The 17,459-nt window shown below is 55.3% G+C and overlaps 2 protein-coding genes across 2 annotated transcripts; one reads left to right on the forward strand and one right to left on the reverse strand.

Moving 5' to 3' along the window:
• Positions 1-1,357: 1,357 nt before the first annotated feature.
• Positions 1,358-9,193, forward strand: NCLIV_009390 (putative Cleft lip and palate transmembrane protein 1; the record flags this gene model as incomplete). The annotated part of the gene is made up of 13 exons (XM_003880453.1): positions 1,358-1,606; positions 2,243-2,415; positions 2,614-2,717; positions 3,129-3,250; positions 3,727-3,819; positions 4,527-4,683; positions 5,098-5,267; positions 5,796-5,861; positions 6,230-6,364; positions 7,079-7,284; positions 7,655-7,732; positions 8,168-8,362; positions 9,061-9,193. 13 exons carry the CDS (start codon positions 1,358-1,360, stop codon positions 9,191-9,193), a joined length of 1,881 nt encoding a protein of 626 aa, XP_003880502.1.
• A 1,993-nt stretch (positions 9,194-11,186) lies between these two features.
• Positions 11,187-17,459, reverse strand: NCLIV_009400 (conserved hypothetical protein; the record flags this gene model as incomplete). The annotated part of the gene is made up of 1 exon (XM_003880454.1): positions 11,187-17,459. The coding sequence occupies one exon, from the start codon at positions 17,457-17,459 to the stop codon at positions 11,187-11,189; it is 6,273 nt and encodes a 2,090-aa protein (XP_003880503.1).

A 17,459-nucleotide genomic window follows, 5' to 3' on the forward strand; every position in this document is an offset into this window, starting at 1 on the left:
GCTCGAATCGCTGGTTTCGGTCCGGAGCGGAGAGGAAGAAGGAATTTTGAAGCGCTGAGCCGGGAGCAGACGGCAGGCATAAGCTAGGTTCCTGTTCCGGAATTCACTCAAACAGGAAGGAAAGTTTCTCACATGGCTCAGCTGGAGGCGAGCGCGCGCCTTCGCTGGCTCTTGTCCAGACACAAAGAGGCCGAGAGGAAGCAGCGTGCAGGAGCAAGGCCCTGTCTCTCATTCGCTTCGTTCCCCCACACGGCCTTCTCCTCTCTCTCCTCTTTCTTCTGGCCTCCTTCCCGCATTCTTCCCCGTTTCTGTTCTCCTCTTCGCTGCACCAGCCGCCCCACAGACCGCTTCTTCGCCCGCCGGCGAGAAAAGCGAATCTTTGTGAGGCAGATTCTTCTGCTCGCCGATAAGAAGGCGAGCGCCTTGTCCCGTGGTGTTTCCCCGTCCCTACGAAAACGGAAATGAAGAAGAAGGAACAAGGAAACCAAAGGCCTTCTCGCGAGGTGGGTCTCCTTTCTCTTGACTCCCCAGCGCGCCGCTATCACCCTGCGGCCAGCATGCGAAACATGCAGCCTCGCGCGCTTTTCGGCAAAGTGGGACGCGCACGAAACTGGACAAGTTCAGATTCATATGAGGCGGAAGACGCGAGAGTTTCAGGCATTTAGACCCACAAAGCAGAAAACCCTCGTCGCGTCGACTCTCTTTCCCGCCCGCGGCGCTACGGGATGCGCAGAAACAGACTCTGCTCTTTCGCGACCGAGAGAGTGCATGCGCAGCGAAGGAAAAGACAGGCCGACGATCAAGCGAAAAAACGCGCGCATCTACAAAGACGCGCAGCAGCGAGGGTTCTCTCGAGAAAACCGACAAGATCCCGCCACGCCATCTTCTTTTCCTTTTTTTGAGCTTTTGTCTCTTTAGGTCGTTCTCGCTTGCTTGGGCTGAGAAGACTGTTCCTCACGCCAACCCCCCCCCCCCCCCCCGGCGAGGAGTGTGCACGCCTGGCGTGTGTGTCCCTGAGAGTGCACAAGATTTTCCGAAGGGGACCAGATTTTCCGTTTACGAAGAGAAAAAGCACTTCAAAAGACGCCAGAAAAGACACGCCAGTCTTCTCTTCCTCAGGCGCTTCTGCTTGTCACTCTGCTCCCGACCTCCTCCCTCCACTGCAAGGGTCAGCTCTGTGTCTTTCTCGCCATCCTTCCGGCTCCCTTCCGTCTTCTTCTCCTTCTCCCTGTTCCTCTCCCTCATTCTCTTGTATCTTTCTTTTACTCTTCTCATTCTCTCATATCTCTTTTTTTCTTCCTCTCCCTCCTCCCCCTTTCTTCCTCTCCCTTCTCTCTTTTTCTTTAAAGAGTTCAAGATGGGGAAACTTGGGGCCGCTCTGCTGGTCGGCGTTGCGGCGTATCTCACGTACTCGATTTACATCATGTACAGCGAGACGCAGCCGCCGGTGTATCGTCCCAAACGCAGTGATGCCGGAGACGAAGGGCCACCCCCTCTTAGCAGCAATCGTTACTCGCCGGACCTCCTTCTCTCCTACGAGTTCTTTCTCTCTCCGTTCACGGCACTTCCGCCTCTCCAAAACCTCCTAGCCGCAAAAAACGAGGAAGTCAGGAATGACCTCAGTTCCTGTAGCACACCCTTCGAGCGAAAAAGCATCAGATAGTTAGATACACATATCTACACCCATGCACTGAACGAGCCTGTGACAGAGCTACGCCGAACATATCTATATTTATGTCTACCTATCTATCTATCTATATATATATATATATACATCTATATTTCTATATATAGAGATATGTGTACATGCTTCTGTATACATTTACGAAGGGAGAAGTGGCGACATGTGAATGGTGCTTCTATAGATTGAGATACACATCGTTTTGCATGTACAGTTTCTTTTTTTCTGTTGGGTTCCACGCGAATCCTCGTGAACAAATCGATTCAGTTCGGCAAATACACTCTTTTAGAATCTTCTCGACGTATGTGGCCGAAGTCTTTCATCTTAACTCTCTCGTCTCGCAGCGTCATGCACCGTATCTCCTCCCCCCTTCTCCTGTCTCTCCCTTTCCCGTTCTCTCTCTGTCGTTCTCGACGTCGCTCGTTCGTCCCGTCTCCGCTCTCTCCCTTTCCCTTTTTTCCCTGCGACTTCCTCGCTTCCTCCTGAAGGTCCTTCTCTATCTGGGGCTTGTTTTCCTTCGCGAGACGTGTCTTGCGGTCTCTTTTCTCTTTTCTTCCTCAGCGTTTCTTCCACGTAGGCTCAGTCAAGAGTCGCCCGTATAACTGGGAAGGCGAGGAGCGCCTACGCGAGGCGGAGAAGAAAAACTGGAGCTTTCAGGAACGACTGCGGGAGTCTCTAAACTTCTCCGGAAAAGAGAAATCGGATTTGGAAGTTATCATCCCCGAGTTTCTCCGGTGCGCATCCCTCCGAAAAAAACAAATCCCAGCCTCTGTTTCACTCTTGAGACTTTTGGGCTAGGTGACGCGTCCGAAAGAAGGCGGGCGTATCTCTTGGACTCGTGCCACGCACACACATGTGGACGGTAGAGCCAGAAATCCGCAGGTGCCGAGAGGGAGTGCTGGAAAGTGTGTTTCTCTGTTCTTTTGTTTCAGCAACAATGTGACACTATTCGTCCATGTACGAACTCGCGACGCAAAAACGGGCGAAGAACTGCCTCTCCAAGCTGTCCAAAAACTCTCCTCGAGTGTTGTTCCAGGTGAAGACAAACCCGCCACATGCCGCGTTTCCCTCTTTCGAGATTTCCGTCTCCTTTGTCTTCCCCTTCTTCTCTTGCCCTCGTCTCCCGCTTCCTTCTCCATCTTCTTTCTCCTTCACGTTCCCTCTCGTCGTCTTGTGTCCTCTTTTTCGCATTTCGTCCTTCGCTTTCGCCTCTCTCTCCGCTCGGCTGTCTCGCTCATCTCGCTTGTTGCTGTCGTCGTCTGGCCGCTCTGTCACGTCTCCTTGTCTTTTGGTCTGCTTTCTCTCCCTTCTTTTTGCCTCTTTTCCTTTCCTTCCTGTCTCGAGCGGGTCACAGAGTCCCGCGCGTCGCTTCTCTGCCCAGCTCAGCTGGATGCTCCACGCCTTGTCCTCCAAGCTCCGCATTTCCTGCCTTTTTTTCTGGCTTCAGAACATCTCAAAGTTCTCAAGCGCTACTTGCTGGAGGATCCGTGGGGCACGAAACTGGAGGCTGCGACGAAGGAGCTGCAAGTCCCCCCTCCTCCAGTTGAATCCGTTCCCGAGTACATTCAGGTCGGCTTCGGCCTGTCTTCTCTCCAAACTTTCTCTCGCGCTCATGCATTCGCCGAACGCCATGCCTGCTCGTTCTCCCGTACTCTCTCGTTTTCTCTCTCTATCTTTCTCTCTCGCTTTCTTTCTCTATTTCTCTCTGTCCTTTTCTCTCTCTGTCGTTTTCTCTCTGGCCACCCTCTCCCGCCACAGACGCACACACACACAAGAGGTTCTCTGTCTCTTTCTCAGACTGTTTTCTGTCTCCTCGGCGACGCTCGCTTTCTCCTTTTTTCCGGAGATTTCGGCCAGCGCGCACTTGCCACAGGCGACCTTGCTCTGCAGCGCCGTAGACACCTGGTCTGACTGAAGCTGGACCGCGGCGTTTTGTTTGGGAGGTATCTTCTCTTTTCCCCCCCTTTCCATTTCTTCTTTCCTCGCGTTTCCCTGCGCATGTCTCGCTTTTTTGCTTGTGTTCCGTGTCGCGCGATTTCCTCTAGGTGGGACCCGTCCTCGAGCACCGACCGCTGCTGACTGAAGCGCTCCTGCGCACCTTTGGACTCAACTCGCCGGTTGTGGATATTAAGACGCAGGTAAAAACTTATCTTCCCTTTCGCCTCTGTTCGCTCCGATCCGCTCGTTGTTTTCGGTCTCTAAGCTTCTTTCCCCTTCCAACCGGGACTGCCGTCTCATCGTCGTTTTTCTCCCGAAAACACCTGACACCGCTCCCATTCAGTGCGTTCTCTCACCGTTGTTTCTTTCGAGGGAGAAGGCGTTTCTCTTCCGTCGTCTCGGCCTCGCAGAATTTGGTGGTTTCCTCGTATCACTGGAGTCATGTATTCAGTATTCAGCGTCCAAGGCCCTCGAGTGTCTCTGTTTTCCCCATTCGATACACCCGCTGCTGGATCGGTTGAATGTCTGTGTTTTCCGGATCCAAGCTCTATCTCCCCTATGTGCGAAGGCCCCCGCGACCGCGAAATGAACATTTCAAAAGTGACGTTCCCTCGCTAACCTCCGGCTTTGCTCAAACGGCCTTCGTTTCCGTTCCATTCAGCCCTGAAGGCCCTCCGAGAAAGCTCTTTGATTTTCCGTGAACGGCTTTGCATAACAGATGCACGCCACCCCTCTCCGGGAGACTGTTATCACTCGTATTAACAGCGAGAGAAAACTACTACTCAGATGCTCCCGGCCTTCCGCTGTCTCGTCGGCGGCCTGTGATGTGTCCCGCGTTGTGTTTCTCGCCTCCGCTTTGTCAAGTTTTTGCACAACTTCTCGCCCGTTGTTTTCCGTTCCCCGTCAGACCTACGCCCTGCCGATTCACCTGAACTCCATGATCTCCCCCGAGGACGAACACCTGCCTCTCGTCGCGCTCCCTCACGAGCGCTTCGTCGTCCTCCCGGAAGAACAGAGACGCTCCGCTGCAGCCACGTCCCTGAAAATCACCTACAAACCCACAGGTAGGTGTGCCCCGCAGCGCATGCGAACTCCACATGTCGGGGAGCAACAGATCGACGGAGGCATCTGCATCCAGAAGGCACCTGCGATAGCAAAGGGTCAATACAAACGCAGACATACATATGCATATATATACATGTATACATGTACATATATACATGTATATTCATATATATATATATTCATATGTATACATATACATTTATACAATATACATGTATACAATATACATGTATACAATATATATATATATATATATATATATATATATGTTCAGACACAAATACACACAGATGTACAGCCACATATATGTCTCTGCATATATTCATATGTATATATATATATATACAGAGAGAGAGGTGTCTGGCGCTGAGACTCTTCCTCACCAAGTCGCACCCTGCGTGTGTGTCTCGTAGGCTACGCTTCTTGGTTGTTTCTGCTGATCATGGGGCAAGCGATGGGAAGCCTGCAGAGCATGAAGTTCTCTGCGTACGACGTGAACTCTGTGAAGATGATGATGGGCAGCTCTTCGCCGTGGGTTTTGCTCCTCGTCTACCTCATTTCGCTTTTGCACCTGGTTTTCGAGGTACGGCGAAGACCGCGAGTTTCCGACATTTTGCTCCGGACAAGGAGCCAAAAGCAGCGAGCGCAAAGGACGGCCCTCTCGCTAAATCCACATGCCTTTATACGTACACTCATGTGCACGTACCTTCGTCTTCTTGAGTGCGTGTGCCGGCCTCTCCCCTCCCTCTCTGCTCCATGAGCTTTCCACATTTCCTTGTCTTACGTGTGCCTGCATGAGGGGAGTTGTCTCGATCAAAGTACATTCGCAAGCACATCTATACGTCTATATACCTTTTTCTCCAAGTCTTCTTCCCTTTTCCGCCGATGTTATCCTCAACGGTAGAGTATGCATTTGCCGACACACCTTTTTGGTGAACTCCGGGTCCGCGCAAAACTCAAATCCTAGCATGTGAACACTCATGCATTTACACATGCATGTATATTTATACGTAGATATATCGATATATATATATATATATATGTAGAGGTATGCGCATATTGGCAGACGCAGGGTCTGCTTGGTGTGGGGTATCTCTGTTTTTGCTTGCAGATCTTGGCACTCTACTCGGACGTCAAGTTTTGGAGGGGTCAAGAAAATCTTGCGCAGAACTTTTCCGTAGGCAGGCGAGAGCGATACCCACCTCAGCTTTGCAGCTGCGTCTTTCTTCCCGCTTTCTGCCCTATCTCGCCCCCCTTTTCCCCCGCTACGCGCGCCCTTGGCTGCCTCCCTGTCCCTCGGTGTTCGACGCTTCTCTTCGCTCTCCACTGGCGCGCTCTCCTGGGCTTCGGCGAGGCGACGCGCGTCTTCGCCTCGCTTTTTTTTCTGAATGCACCAAGAATTTTGTTAAGGCCACTACGACTTTGATGGAGGTCCCCTGTTCAGTGCCTGTCTCCTTCAAAGTCTTGCTCGAATTCAACGTTTAGGGGTACAAAAAGTGTGAACCGCTGGAGCTTAGAAAGTGCGTGTCTCTTTTTCTTTTCCAGGCAAACGGGCTGCTCATTGAGATGGCGCTCGAGGTCATAACGATCTTGTATGTGCGCGACAACGGCGACTCGTTCCTCGTGCAAATTTTCATCGTTCTTCGTCTGCTCCTCAACGTGTGGAAACTGCGAAAGCTGGTAGGCTTCACTGGCGGGGCGCACGGCCTCTCCGCCCACATTGCCTTCCCTTGCTGTCTCTTCTCTCTCTCTTCTTGTCCCGCCCCCAAGCAGTTTGTGGGGTGTCGAAGTCTTCCCCGCGTAGAAACCGCTGGTGCATGGTTTGTCTGTATCGCGAACCTTTCGAAGCTTCGCCGAGCCGCTGTCCATCGCGGCCGTTGTCAGCTTTTCTGGAGACTCCACGAAAAACGCACCGCCTCTTCTTCCCCGCGCAGGCGCGGAGACAGTCTCTCTTTTTGACCAACCGTATGCGTGGGGTGTGTGTTTGGAGGCACGTTGTTCCCTATCCAGTCTCTAAAAGCGCGCCTCAACGGCCTCGCCGGAAGCTGGGGAGGCCGCCCCCGTCCACGTTTTCTTTATTCTCCGCGTTCCCTTTCCCAGCGGTCGAGATGCTTCCGCAGTCCTTTCGAGGGCAAATGCGAAGAGCAAAGCGCAGAGAGTCTCTCCTCTTCCTCGGGGCTTGGTGAGGCATTCTCGACTTTTGGAGGTTTTCTTCTGGAGGGGCATCCATCGCCCACGTGTCGTGTGTGCTGTGTTGCTGTTCTTGCGTCTTTTTTTTCCGTTTTCCGCATCTGCCTTTTCTCCTTTTCTCGCCCCTTCCGGCTCTGGCCGCGAAGCTCTCTCATCGCGCGTGCCGCTGCTGGTTCTCTCCTTTTTTCTCGCGCCTCTCCCTAGGTCACCTTCACGATCAGTTCCACGCCGCCTTACTTCTTCAAAATTCGCGGCGCACCCTCTTCCCCAAACGTTGCGGACGGAGCAGAGCCGACCGCGGAGACGGAAGAAAAGAAAAGGAACTCGAGCGGAGAGAAGAAGAGCCAAAAGGCCGAGCGTGCTGCCGTGGACTACGAGGAACTTCAGCGCTTTGAAAATGCATGCATGTGGTAGGCAACCTTGCGTCTTCAAAACCCCCCGGCGACGTATCTCTGGTCTCCTTTCTCGTCCTCGCGCCTGGCTTGACTCTCCGGCCTCGCTCTCTCTCCCTTGACGCCCTGGCCTTCTCGCTCTTCGCGGTGTCTCTTTCGGTCTCTGCCGCTCCGCTCCAGCTCTTCTTCGCGGCCAGGCGCGCACGTGTTTTTCTTCAACTCTGGCCGCCTGGGGGGGGCCTGCATTCTGTGTCTCTCCCTCGCTCTCCCTCGCGTCTCGGTCCGTTTCTTCGATTCGCGTCGCTTTTTTGCACCTGGAAAAAGGCGCCTCTCGTTGGACTTGGCTGCTGCTCCAACGCGCGTGTTTCGCTTCTTCGCTCTTCTTCAGGTATCTCTGCCTCCTTTTCCTCCCCATGGTTCTCGGCGTCTCGCTCTACCAGCTCATCTACGTCCCTCAGAAAGGCTGGTGAACAAAGATTCTCCGATAGCTGGCGGGCCTCGCGTGCGCCCCGCCGCCCCACACACACACGCACACACACAAGCGCGTGCTTTGATATACGCGGCACCTGCACTCGCGTCCGTGTCTCTGTAAACATGTGTAGACACAAACATACCATACAAATGCAAATACATACGCACATGCATACCATACAAATGCAAAGACATACAAATACGTATATATATATATATATATATGACAGCGGTTCTCTGTTTCTGCGCGTGCGTCTTTCGTCTTTTTCCTCTTTCGGGAGCGCCTTTCCCTTGCTGGAGAATGTTCTCTACCGCTCCCCTCTCTTTTCCCTGTTTGCTTTCTCTCTCTTGGACTCTCTCCGCCCTTCTTGCTTGGTCCCTCTCTCAGAGTCCCTAATCGTTTTACGCTGTCTCTGTGTGTGTCTTTCAGGTGGTCGTGGCTGGTTACTTCGCTCGCCACATGCGGATACACTTTTGGATTCGTTTCGATGACTCCGCAACTCTTCCGGAACTACAAACTGCAGTCCGTCACGCACATGCCTTGGCGAGTCCTCGGCTACCAGTTCACCAACACCTTCATCGACGACGTCTTCTCATGCTTCATTCGAATGCCCAAAATGCACAGGTAATCAAAGGCAACTGCAGGCGCAGGATATATATATATATATATATATATATACATATACTGAGAGGTACACCTGTCCATCAAATATGCATAATGCTGCGGATACGCGTCTTCGTCGCATGTAGATATGCATACTCATCATAATTGTATCTATGTATTTTGGCCATCGTGATATGTAGCGGCTTGCAGGAGCAACTGTGTTCGTTTTTATTTTCACCAGGTGGTATACTGTGTTAGACCGGTCAGCCGAATCGTTTCCGTACAGGCACGAGACACACCAGCAAAACTTTCACTTCGTCTTCATATCCACAGATGCCCAAATCGCGACAAGAAACGATCTATCGACAAATAAATACAAATTTATATATATATATATATGTGTTTCCACATGAGTGTTTATCTGTAGGTCCACGTGTTGATTTCTGTATCTCCGAGTATCTGGAGGCACTCCACGTAGAAAGAAAGGTGTGTGTTGTTGCTTCTTGGAGAGGCGAGAATTCCTGCCAAGTGAATGGCATCCTTTTTACTCTTGGGGGCGAGCCGCAGGCGGCCGCTTTCCGGTATGTGTATTGGCGGGTGCGCGCGTCTTTTTCCCTGCTTCGCGACGCTCTTATTTCTGCGCTTCGGCCTTCTCTTCTCCATTTCCTTGAGCAAAGAGAGAAGGCGGATTTGGTGCGTTTTTTGTGTCGCTCCTTCAGGATGAGTGTGTTCCGCGACGACGTCGTTTTCGTCGTCTTCCTCGTTCAGCGCTGGCTCTATCGACACAATAAACAGCGTGACGACGAGGAGGCTTCACAGCGGCAGGAGGTGGAGGAAAAGAAGACGAAATGAGGCAGAAAAAGGACGGGATTCAGGACCAAGAGAAACTGGTGCAAAAATGATTTTTCGTGGAAATAGAGTAAACTGCCCCAACTCGGGGCCCAGTTTGCGTCGGCCCAGCGCTGGGATCTACCGGAGACCCGCCGGCTTGGCCTCGCTTCACATCGTCTAAACGCAACAAAAAACCCAGAGACGAGTGAGGGAGAGAGACTGTTTGGCGGAAAGGAAACGCACGTGGTGGCCCATGTTACTCAGCGAGTGTCCCCGGCGTGAAAGAGCTCGAACATCTTTCAAGGCTCTGCACGTCACCCACTGGGGGCCGTCGTCCACATTATGAGAACGACATTCGAAGAGTGTGTCTGTGATCACGAAAGTTCGAAAGCCTCTGCAGAGACAAGCTCTCCTACGAACTTCCTTTCCGGTCGAGGTTCAGCCGGGTCGGGGATAGCCGAGCGCCGCATGCATATCCCGGCGCTGGCTCCTCCCCTCTCGACGCGTCTGGGGGCGTCTCGAACCTCTTCGGCATGCAGCTAAAAACGTTTCGGTGTTATCGATAGTTGACATTCCCAAGACCAGCATTATGTCCGCGTGCATGTGTTTGTAAAAACGTGGGAGTATCGCGCGTGCGTGGACTTCTCTGCTCTGGGAAGTCGCGCGTCTCTGCATGCACGTCTTCGCTGGGCTTCGGGCCGTGCACGTCCCCGCCACTGCTACGCCTCGACAGACGCGATCTCCTCCCGAACTCCTCTTCACACACAGCGCAGTTTTTGACCGGAACACAGAGGGGACACGGAGACACACCCCAACGTTTCTACACACAAGCATACATGTATACATATATATACATATATATACATATATATACATATATACATATATATACATATATATACATATATACATATATATACATATATACATATATATACATATATACATATATATACATATATACATATATATACATATATACATATATATACATATATACATATATATACATATATATACATATATATACATATATATACATATATATACATACATACATATATATATATATATACATATATACATATATATACGTGTATACATATATATATATATATACATATATATATACATATATATATACATATACATATATATATATAGGTACCTCTGTAACGCGCGACAGAGGGCGACGCAGAGACGCGTGCGCAGATGCTTGCATAGGCACACCTAGATTTGAAGTCTTCTTTTTGTCCCAGCATGTACATATATAATGATGCATGGCCCTTTCACGTGTGCGGGTGTTGCTCCGAAGCATCTTTTGCTGAAAATGTCGCGCTTTTTGGCGAACACGCGTGCCGTTGCGGCCAGGCGGCCCCGCGCATGCAGCGCGTTTCTGGTGCGAAGCTCTCGACGCGGCGAGAAACAGTGAACTCTTCTGTTGCCTGCCCAGCGGCACGTTTTCGTGCATGCACTTCAGAATGTTACAAAGCTCTCTCGGAGACGCGAGATTCTTGTGCATGCGCCATTGAAAGTGCGTTAAAAGGCCAGACGGGCCACCACCCTTCCGTTTCAAATAGCAAAACAAGGTCCAGCAAAGGACTGGACGCAGAAACAAAAAAAAAGGAGAACGAATGCCGTCTCGGCAGGACAAAACGCAGAAGCTCCACGGGAGGGACTAGCCAGACCGGCAGCGAAGGAAACGCAGAAGGCAAAACGAGAACGCGAGACAGAACCACAGACACAGCGGAAAGACAGGACACGGCACAGCAGTAGAAACACTGACAACGCCATGGCAGAGGCGTACGCGAGACGAACCGCCTTGGAAACGAACTTGAAATCGCCTGGCGGTCAGCGAGTGCCCAAAAACAGCACAAACGAGGCTCCATAGCTCCTTAAGCCTTTTTCGCGTCGTTCCCCTCATGTCCCTCCCCTTTCACTGTTTGGTCCAGGTGTAGTCTCGGCTGTTTCGCTTCTTTTTCTTTACCCGTGTGTGCTCGTTCCTCCTCTCTTGCTACCTTCTCTGGCCTCTATGTCGGGTTCTTCCTTTCTTCTTTCCTTTGCCTGTTTTGCCGTATCTCTCTCCGCCCGCCCTTTCTCCTCCACTCTTCTCATCTTGTCTTGTTCCCCGACTTTCATTCGCACCTCCCCCTGCTTCCCCCTTGTCTCTCCTCTCGCTTCCGCACGTGTTCATCTCCGTCCCCTCGTTTGTCCTCTCAGATGCCTCAACAACCGCTTCTCTGCCTTCTTCTGTTCTGGCCTCATCTTGTTTTTTAGATCTTCTCGGATCTGCTGGTTCTGCTTCCCTCGTCTTCACTTGTTCTTCATCTCCCCTCTTCTCCCTTGGTTCTTCTTCTCCCCTCGTTTCCTCGTGTTCTTCATCTCCCCTCTTCTCCCTTGGTTCTTCTTCTCCCCTCGTCTTCAGTTGTTCTTCATCTCCCCTCTTCTCCCTTGGTTCTTCATCTCCCCTCGTCTCCACTTGTTCCTCATCTCCCCTCTTCTCCCTTGGTTCTTCTTCTCCCCTCGTCTTCAGTTGTTCTTCATCTCCCCTCTTCTCCCTTGGTTCTTCTTCTCCCCTCGTCTTCAGTTGTTCTTCATCTCCCCTCTTCTCCCTTGGTTCTTCTTCTCCCCTCGTCTTCACTTGTTCTTCATCTCCCCTCTTCTCCCTTGGTTCTTCTTCTCCCCTCGTCTTCACTTGTTCTTCATCTCCCCTCTTCTCCCTTGGTTCTTCTCTCTGTTCGTGTTGTTCTTCCTGCGCTCCCTCTTCTTCCACGAGAAACTGTTGTTGCAGCATGAGGAGAAACTGTTGCTCCTGGAGGGCAATCCGTCTTCGTTCTGCGTGCTTGTCCCTTTTCGCGTCTCTTCTCCTGTCTCCCTCGCTCACTTCCTCTGTGCGCCTCTCCCATGCTCGCTTCTCTTCTCTCCCGACCCCGCTGCAGGCGTGTCCTAAATAACGAGACTCCGAAGCAAGGCCTCTTCGGTCTCCCTCCGTTCCGTCCTCCCCGGTGAACTGCGCCCGAGGGAGGAAACGCGCTTCCCTCTCCACGTCGCACTCGCTCCTCACGGCCTTCGGCACGAGCGAGAACGAAGCCGTCGCCGGCACCTCGTCGTTCTTCTCTGTCTCCCCCATGAAAGGAGACAGCGAGCCGAAACTGTCTTCTCCCGAACGACGCGTCCACGCGGGCGCAAGTCGCGCTCCACTCCCTTCCGCCGCGTCGACCTCTCCCATTCGCCCCGCCGCCTCTTCAACCTGAGCAGCAGTCACGAGGCCTCCGCCCGAGGCTCGATGAAAAAGCTTCTCATTCCGCTTGCGCCCGCCGCGTACAGAACCCGAAGAAGAGGGAAAGAGAGAAGAAAAGCGAGAAGAAGACAGAGACAAAAAAGACGACTTTGCCGCAACCTCAGCGGCACGACAAGCCGCAACCGCCGCCGCCACCGCTGTCGTCTTGGCCGCCTCTACCACCTCGCTCCACGGGAGAGACGACGAGAAAGGAGAAGAGGAAGAGAAAGGAGAGGAAGAGAAAGGAGAAGAGGAAGAGGAAGAGGAAGAAGAAGCGGTAAAAGAGTGCGACGACGAAGACCGTGGCGAGCGCGTGGATGCGAGCCCCGGATGGAGAGTGCAGGAGGAACGATTAGAAGACAAAGAAGATCGGCAGTCAGAACGGTCCGAGGCATCGCTCGAGCGTTTTCGGGTTAAACGCGTTTGGCAGTGCGTGGCGGTTCGCTCTGTCTTCTCTCTGGGCAGTCCCTCTTCCTCGGTTTCATTCCCCGAGTCTTCGCCTCCGTCGCCTCCCGCCAGAGACTGTCCGTTGTCTCCTCCTATGTGGCCCGTCTCATCTCGTTCGTGTTCCTCGGATCTGTTCGTCCTGACGGCAGTTGCTCCTCTGCGCCGCCAAAGCGAGTCGCGCCGTCCATCCTCTTCCACTTTGACTTCCTCTCCTTTCTCGCCTTCCTTCTCTCCCTCCTTCTCTGTTTCCTCCTTCTCTCTTTCTGTCTCCCCTGTCTCCTCGTTCTTCTCTCCTCGTGGGGGCGCGGACTCGCCTCCCGTCTTGCACGCGCGCGCCTCTCCGCCTCCCCGCTGGCTCCTCGCGGCGTGTGTTTCCCTCGCCGTGTCAGAGCGAGAAGAGCTGGACGAGGGCCAGGGCGCCTGGACAGGAGTCTGGGCGAGGCGCAGAGGCGAGACGCAGGCAGCCGGTCTCGGGCGCTGGCGCACGAACGGGAACGCAGAGGAAACAGACAGAGGAGATGAAGCCCCAGATAAGGAATGCGGCGACAGCGGAGAGGACGTGTCTTCTGGTCTGGGAGGGAAGTCCCCCACACCGTGGAGTCGCGGTCGTTCCTCGCCTTCACCTCCATTTGTCTGTTCTCGACCGCCCACAAAACAAACCGGGCGACACCCTGCTTGCCCTGAAACAGGTGCCTTCGAGAGATGCTCCTCGCGCCCCTCACTTTGACCTGTCTCCACCTGCAGGCCTTGCTGCACTGCGTCAGCTCGCGCTCTCTCCTTGTGTCTCCCGTCTCTTCCCTCCTCCTCCCGGTCCGTGGGGAGCTGTGAAGCCGTGTGTCCCTGCGCAAACGTCGTTTTCTCGGGTTTCGAGCGGTCTTTCTCTGGCGGCGCACCCGCCCCGCCCCACGAGATGACGTACATCCCTTCGTGCTCGCCTCTGTTGGCTGGCTCTGTCTCGCGTTTGCGGCGTCCTCCCAGGATCGACTTCTTCGCTGTCTCCGTCGCGCCCCGCAGAAACGCCTGCAGGCCGGTCTGGGCCAAGTCTCCGCTCGCAGACTCCGCGAGGGCCTTCTGTCCGGCCTGTTCCGTCTCAGGCGCTCGCTCTTCTCGAAATTCCCCCCTTCTCTCTCGCAAGCGCCAGCAGTAGAAGCTGCGTCTCTGACTGGGTGTCTCCGCCGCTTCGCTCTCTTCCCCCGACTTCTGCGCCGCGTCAGCCGGCTGGAAGAAGCGACGCCGGTAGGGCAATAGCGCCGCCACCGGGCGAGCCGGAGCGCCGGAGGCAGAAGCTCCATCGGACCCTCCAATGACCACGTCGATGTCGACATTAGTGGGAGGCAGCGAAGTGGATTTCGCTGTCCGGGAGGCATCCGTGCCAAAGAGAAAAGCTGGGAGAAACGCGAGGCCGGCGACAGCGTCGAGTTCCACTCCGCAAGAACTCGGCGAACTCTCCGGGACTCTCCCGCCTGTCTCTGTTTGAAAGCCGTCTGGGAGGCTCGAGCGCCCTGCCTTCTCGTCGACTCTCTCGCGAACTTCTCGGGGCGAAGCAACAGAAGAGACGCGATCAACGGGCGAAGCTGAGAGGCTCGTACCGAGAGCCTGCTGCGACGGCCCCCCAGGCGGCGTGTTCTCGGAGCCTCGGCCCGGTCCGTCGGTTTTCCGACTCCACAAAATGTAGTCTTGCTCGATCGGTTTGGTCGCGTCTACGGGAGACGCGTGCCATGACGCGGGCGAAAGCGAAGAGGCACTGCTCTCGCACGCACGCCCTTCGCTCTCAGCTTTGGCCTCCGTGTCGGTTGCCCAATACGGGAGGGGAAGCATAATGTGTGTCTCCTTCTTCTCTCCCTCGTTCCCTCCCGCGCTGTCTCTCTGCGTCTTCTCCGTCTCGCGCTCTTCCTTGCCGAACCCGCCGCTGCCTCGCTCTAGACTGTGCGAAGATCCTGAGGAAGACGAAGAGCAAGACGGAACGGGATCCCGCGCGTTTGCCTTCTCTCGAGGTCCGCAGTCGTGGTGCACGCCACCTTGCGACGCCTCCGACGGGGCTGTCGACCGTGTGGGGCTCGCGAAGGGAAAGGGGGGCGCGGAGTGACCCGTGTCTCTCGGCGCCTGTTTGGAGCCCTGAGGGCAAACGGGGACACCTGTCCCGCTAGGCTTGTCCGCCTCGCATGCGGTGTCTCCTTCTTTTTTATGGCCCCAAGTGAACAAGGCAGCGAGCGAAGAAAGAGCCGAGCTGGCCTGTGCGTCCTGCGGAAGACGGCGCGTCCCAGGAGGCTTCTCCGGCGTCGACGCCAGCGTCTCGTCCGGCGAATACAAGCCAACTCCGGCCGCGCCCGGGACGACCGCGGCCGGAGACTGGGGCGTCTGGGCTCTAGAGCCCGAAGACGGCGAGGGCCATGAAGGCCTCGCACTTTTGTCGCCTTCGGGCGCCAGACCGGGAGGCCGCGATGCCCCGCCGTGGCCGACCCCCATCGGAGGCTGTGAAGGGTGGAACGACGAATAAGGCGGAAACGGGGAAGAAGCAAATGGCGGGAATGCCTGAGAGGACAGGCGCCTCTCGGATGATTCATGCTCATCAGTGGTGGCAGCTCGCGACGGCAAACGCGAGGAGACGCCTCCTGGGGCATGTGGAGACAAAACGTAGGGAGCCGCGGGAGGACACGGACTCCAGCCAGAAGGCCCTAAAGCCGCAGGGTGCACGAAAGCCTCCGGAGGCACCGACGACGAAGAAACAGTCCGCGAAGGAGGATCCAGCGGCCCAGAGAACGGCGACGAAAAAAGCGGCGGCAGAAAGGGAGACGCAGAAGAGGAAGGCAGCAGGTAAGGGGGATATGGGGAAGGGTGGAGTGGAAAAGGAACAGAAAACGACTCTGCCCGCGACAGAGGCGGCGACGTCCCTGTCGGCCCAGACGTGCCTGCTCTGGAGTCCACGCCGGCACGCCTTCCGCGGCGGTCGCCCTCATCTTTCTCGACTCCCTGGCCGTCTCTTCCGCCGGGGCGTTTTCTCTCACGTTTTCGGACTTCTCCAAAGAAAAGGCGCTCGAGCTCGTCTTCGGCCGATGACCCCTCGTCCTCTTCTCCGCTGTCGCCGCGTTCTCGGAGCCCGACAGCTGTCGCGTTCGACCCGTCGCCTGCGCCTCGTGTCTCCGCCGCCCCGCCGTGGGGAGGCTGACCGGGAGAAAACGAGGCACTGGACGGGCGCCTCTGTCTCTCCTGGAGCTGCAGGCAATACCAGCGGTACCACTGATGGTAGTACCAGAGCATCTGAGCGTGGCGACGGTGCTCGAAATAAAGGTCTGTGGGGTGAGGGCCGGCGGGGGGAGTCAGGTGGTCTTCCCGTTCACCTGTGTCTTCGCGCGATGGACGTCTCGCGTCGACGTCTCGTCCCTTCTGGTCTCTCTGCGCGTAGTGGGGAGCCTCCGCTGGCGCCCACAAAGGAGGCTGGGCAGGCGCGGAACCCGGGAAAATCCGAGAGGCTTCGCCGTCTCCAGCGCCTCGCCTTCCTTCTCTTCTCCATCCGTCGGTTTCATCTCCGTAGCGCGTGGCGTCTCTTCGCCTGTTCCCCGCCTCTTCGGCTCCTCTGCCGGCGGGCCGCTCCATGGCGCCTTCGCATGCAGTCTGCCGGTCCCCTGGGGCTCGGCGGCCGCGGGGACCGTCTTCACCTCCTCCCGCGCGGGCTCTGTTTTCTTCCTCGGCCACCAACTCTGACCAGGACACGTCGCTTCGGTTCTCCTCGCTCGACGCGCGTTCGCCGCCCGCGAGCGCCTGCGGCGGCTCTCCTCCCTCGCGCCTCTTCTTCCCCACAGAGTCCTCTCTCTCTCTCCGTCCGTAGAAAGGCCTCCACCATCCACGCCGCGTTTCCTCTTTTGCGTCTTGTTCGTGTCCAGCAGAAACTGCCTGCAGGCCTGGGCTACTCCCCTGACTGTCTGGCTGAAGCGGACGCACTCGCTGGTCGCGAGCGTCTCGACTTCCCACTTGGAAGCCTCCAGCGACTGCGTCCAAGGCGCTTCCTGGCCGGCCGGCTTCAGCCGGTCCGTCCCGACGCAGCCAGGGTCCGAACGGCCCCTGCCGGAAGTCGTCCTTCTCCGCCGGCTCTCTGCCTTCCTCGCGTTCCTTCGTCGCGTCTCCTTTCTCCTGTGCTTCCTCGCCTTCCTCACCGTTCACGCGCTTCTCGGGCTTACGCCACCACCACCGCCGATGTGGCGCCGACCACACCCCCGATGGGCAGGCAGACACAGAAGAAGAGAGAGAAGAAGAGACAGAAGAAGAGACGGAAGAAGAGAGAGAAGAAGAGAGAGAAGAAGAGGGAGAAGACGAAGGAGAAGAAGAGAGAGAAGACGCACAAGGTGGCGGCGTGAAGACCTCGCGGTCGGGAGAGGCGCAGGGTGCGAGACCAGAGGAAGTTGGCGCTGTCCCACCAGAGGGGGATTCGTTCGGAATCGAATGTCGAGATGGAGGCGACCTTGCCGCATCGTTCTCCCCTTTGGAGGGAAATGCGTCCAAAGGTCTCTCCTTCCACGACGGCACGAGCCTGTCGAAGAGCGGCGTGCCGTGAATCGCCTCCAT

The sequence above is a fragment of the Neospora caninum genome, chromosome III (genome assembly GCF_000208865.1).
Source record: "Neospora caninum Liverpool complete genome, chromosome III".
NCBI classification, from domain to species: domain Eukaryota; phylum Apicomplexa; class Conoidasida; order Eucoccidiorida; family Sarcocystidae; genus Neospora; species Neospora caninum.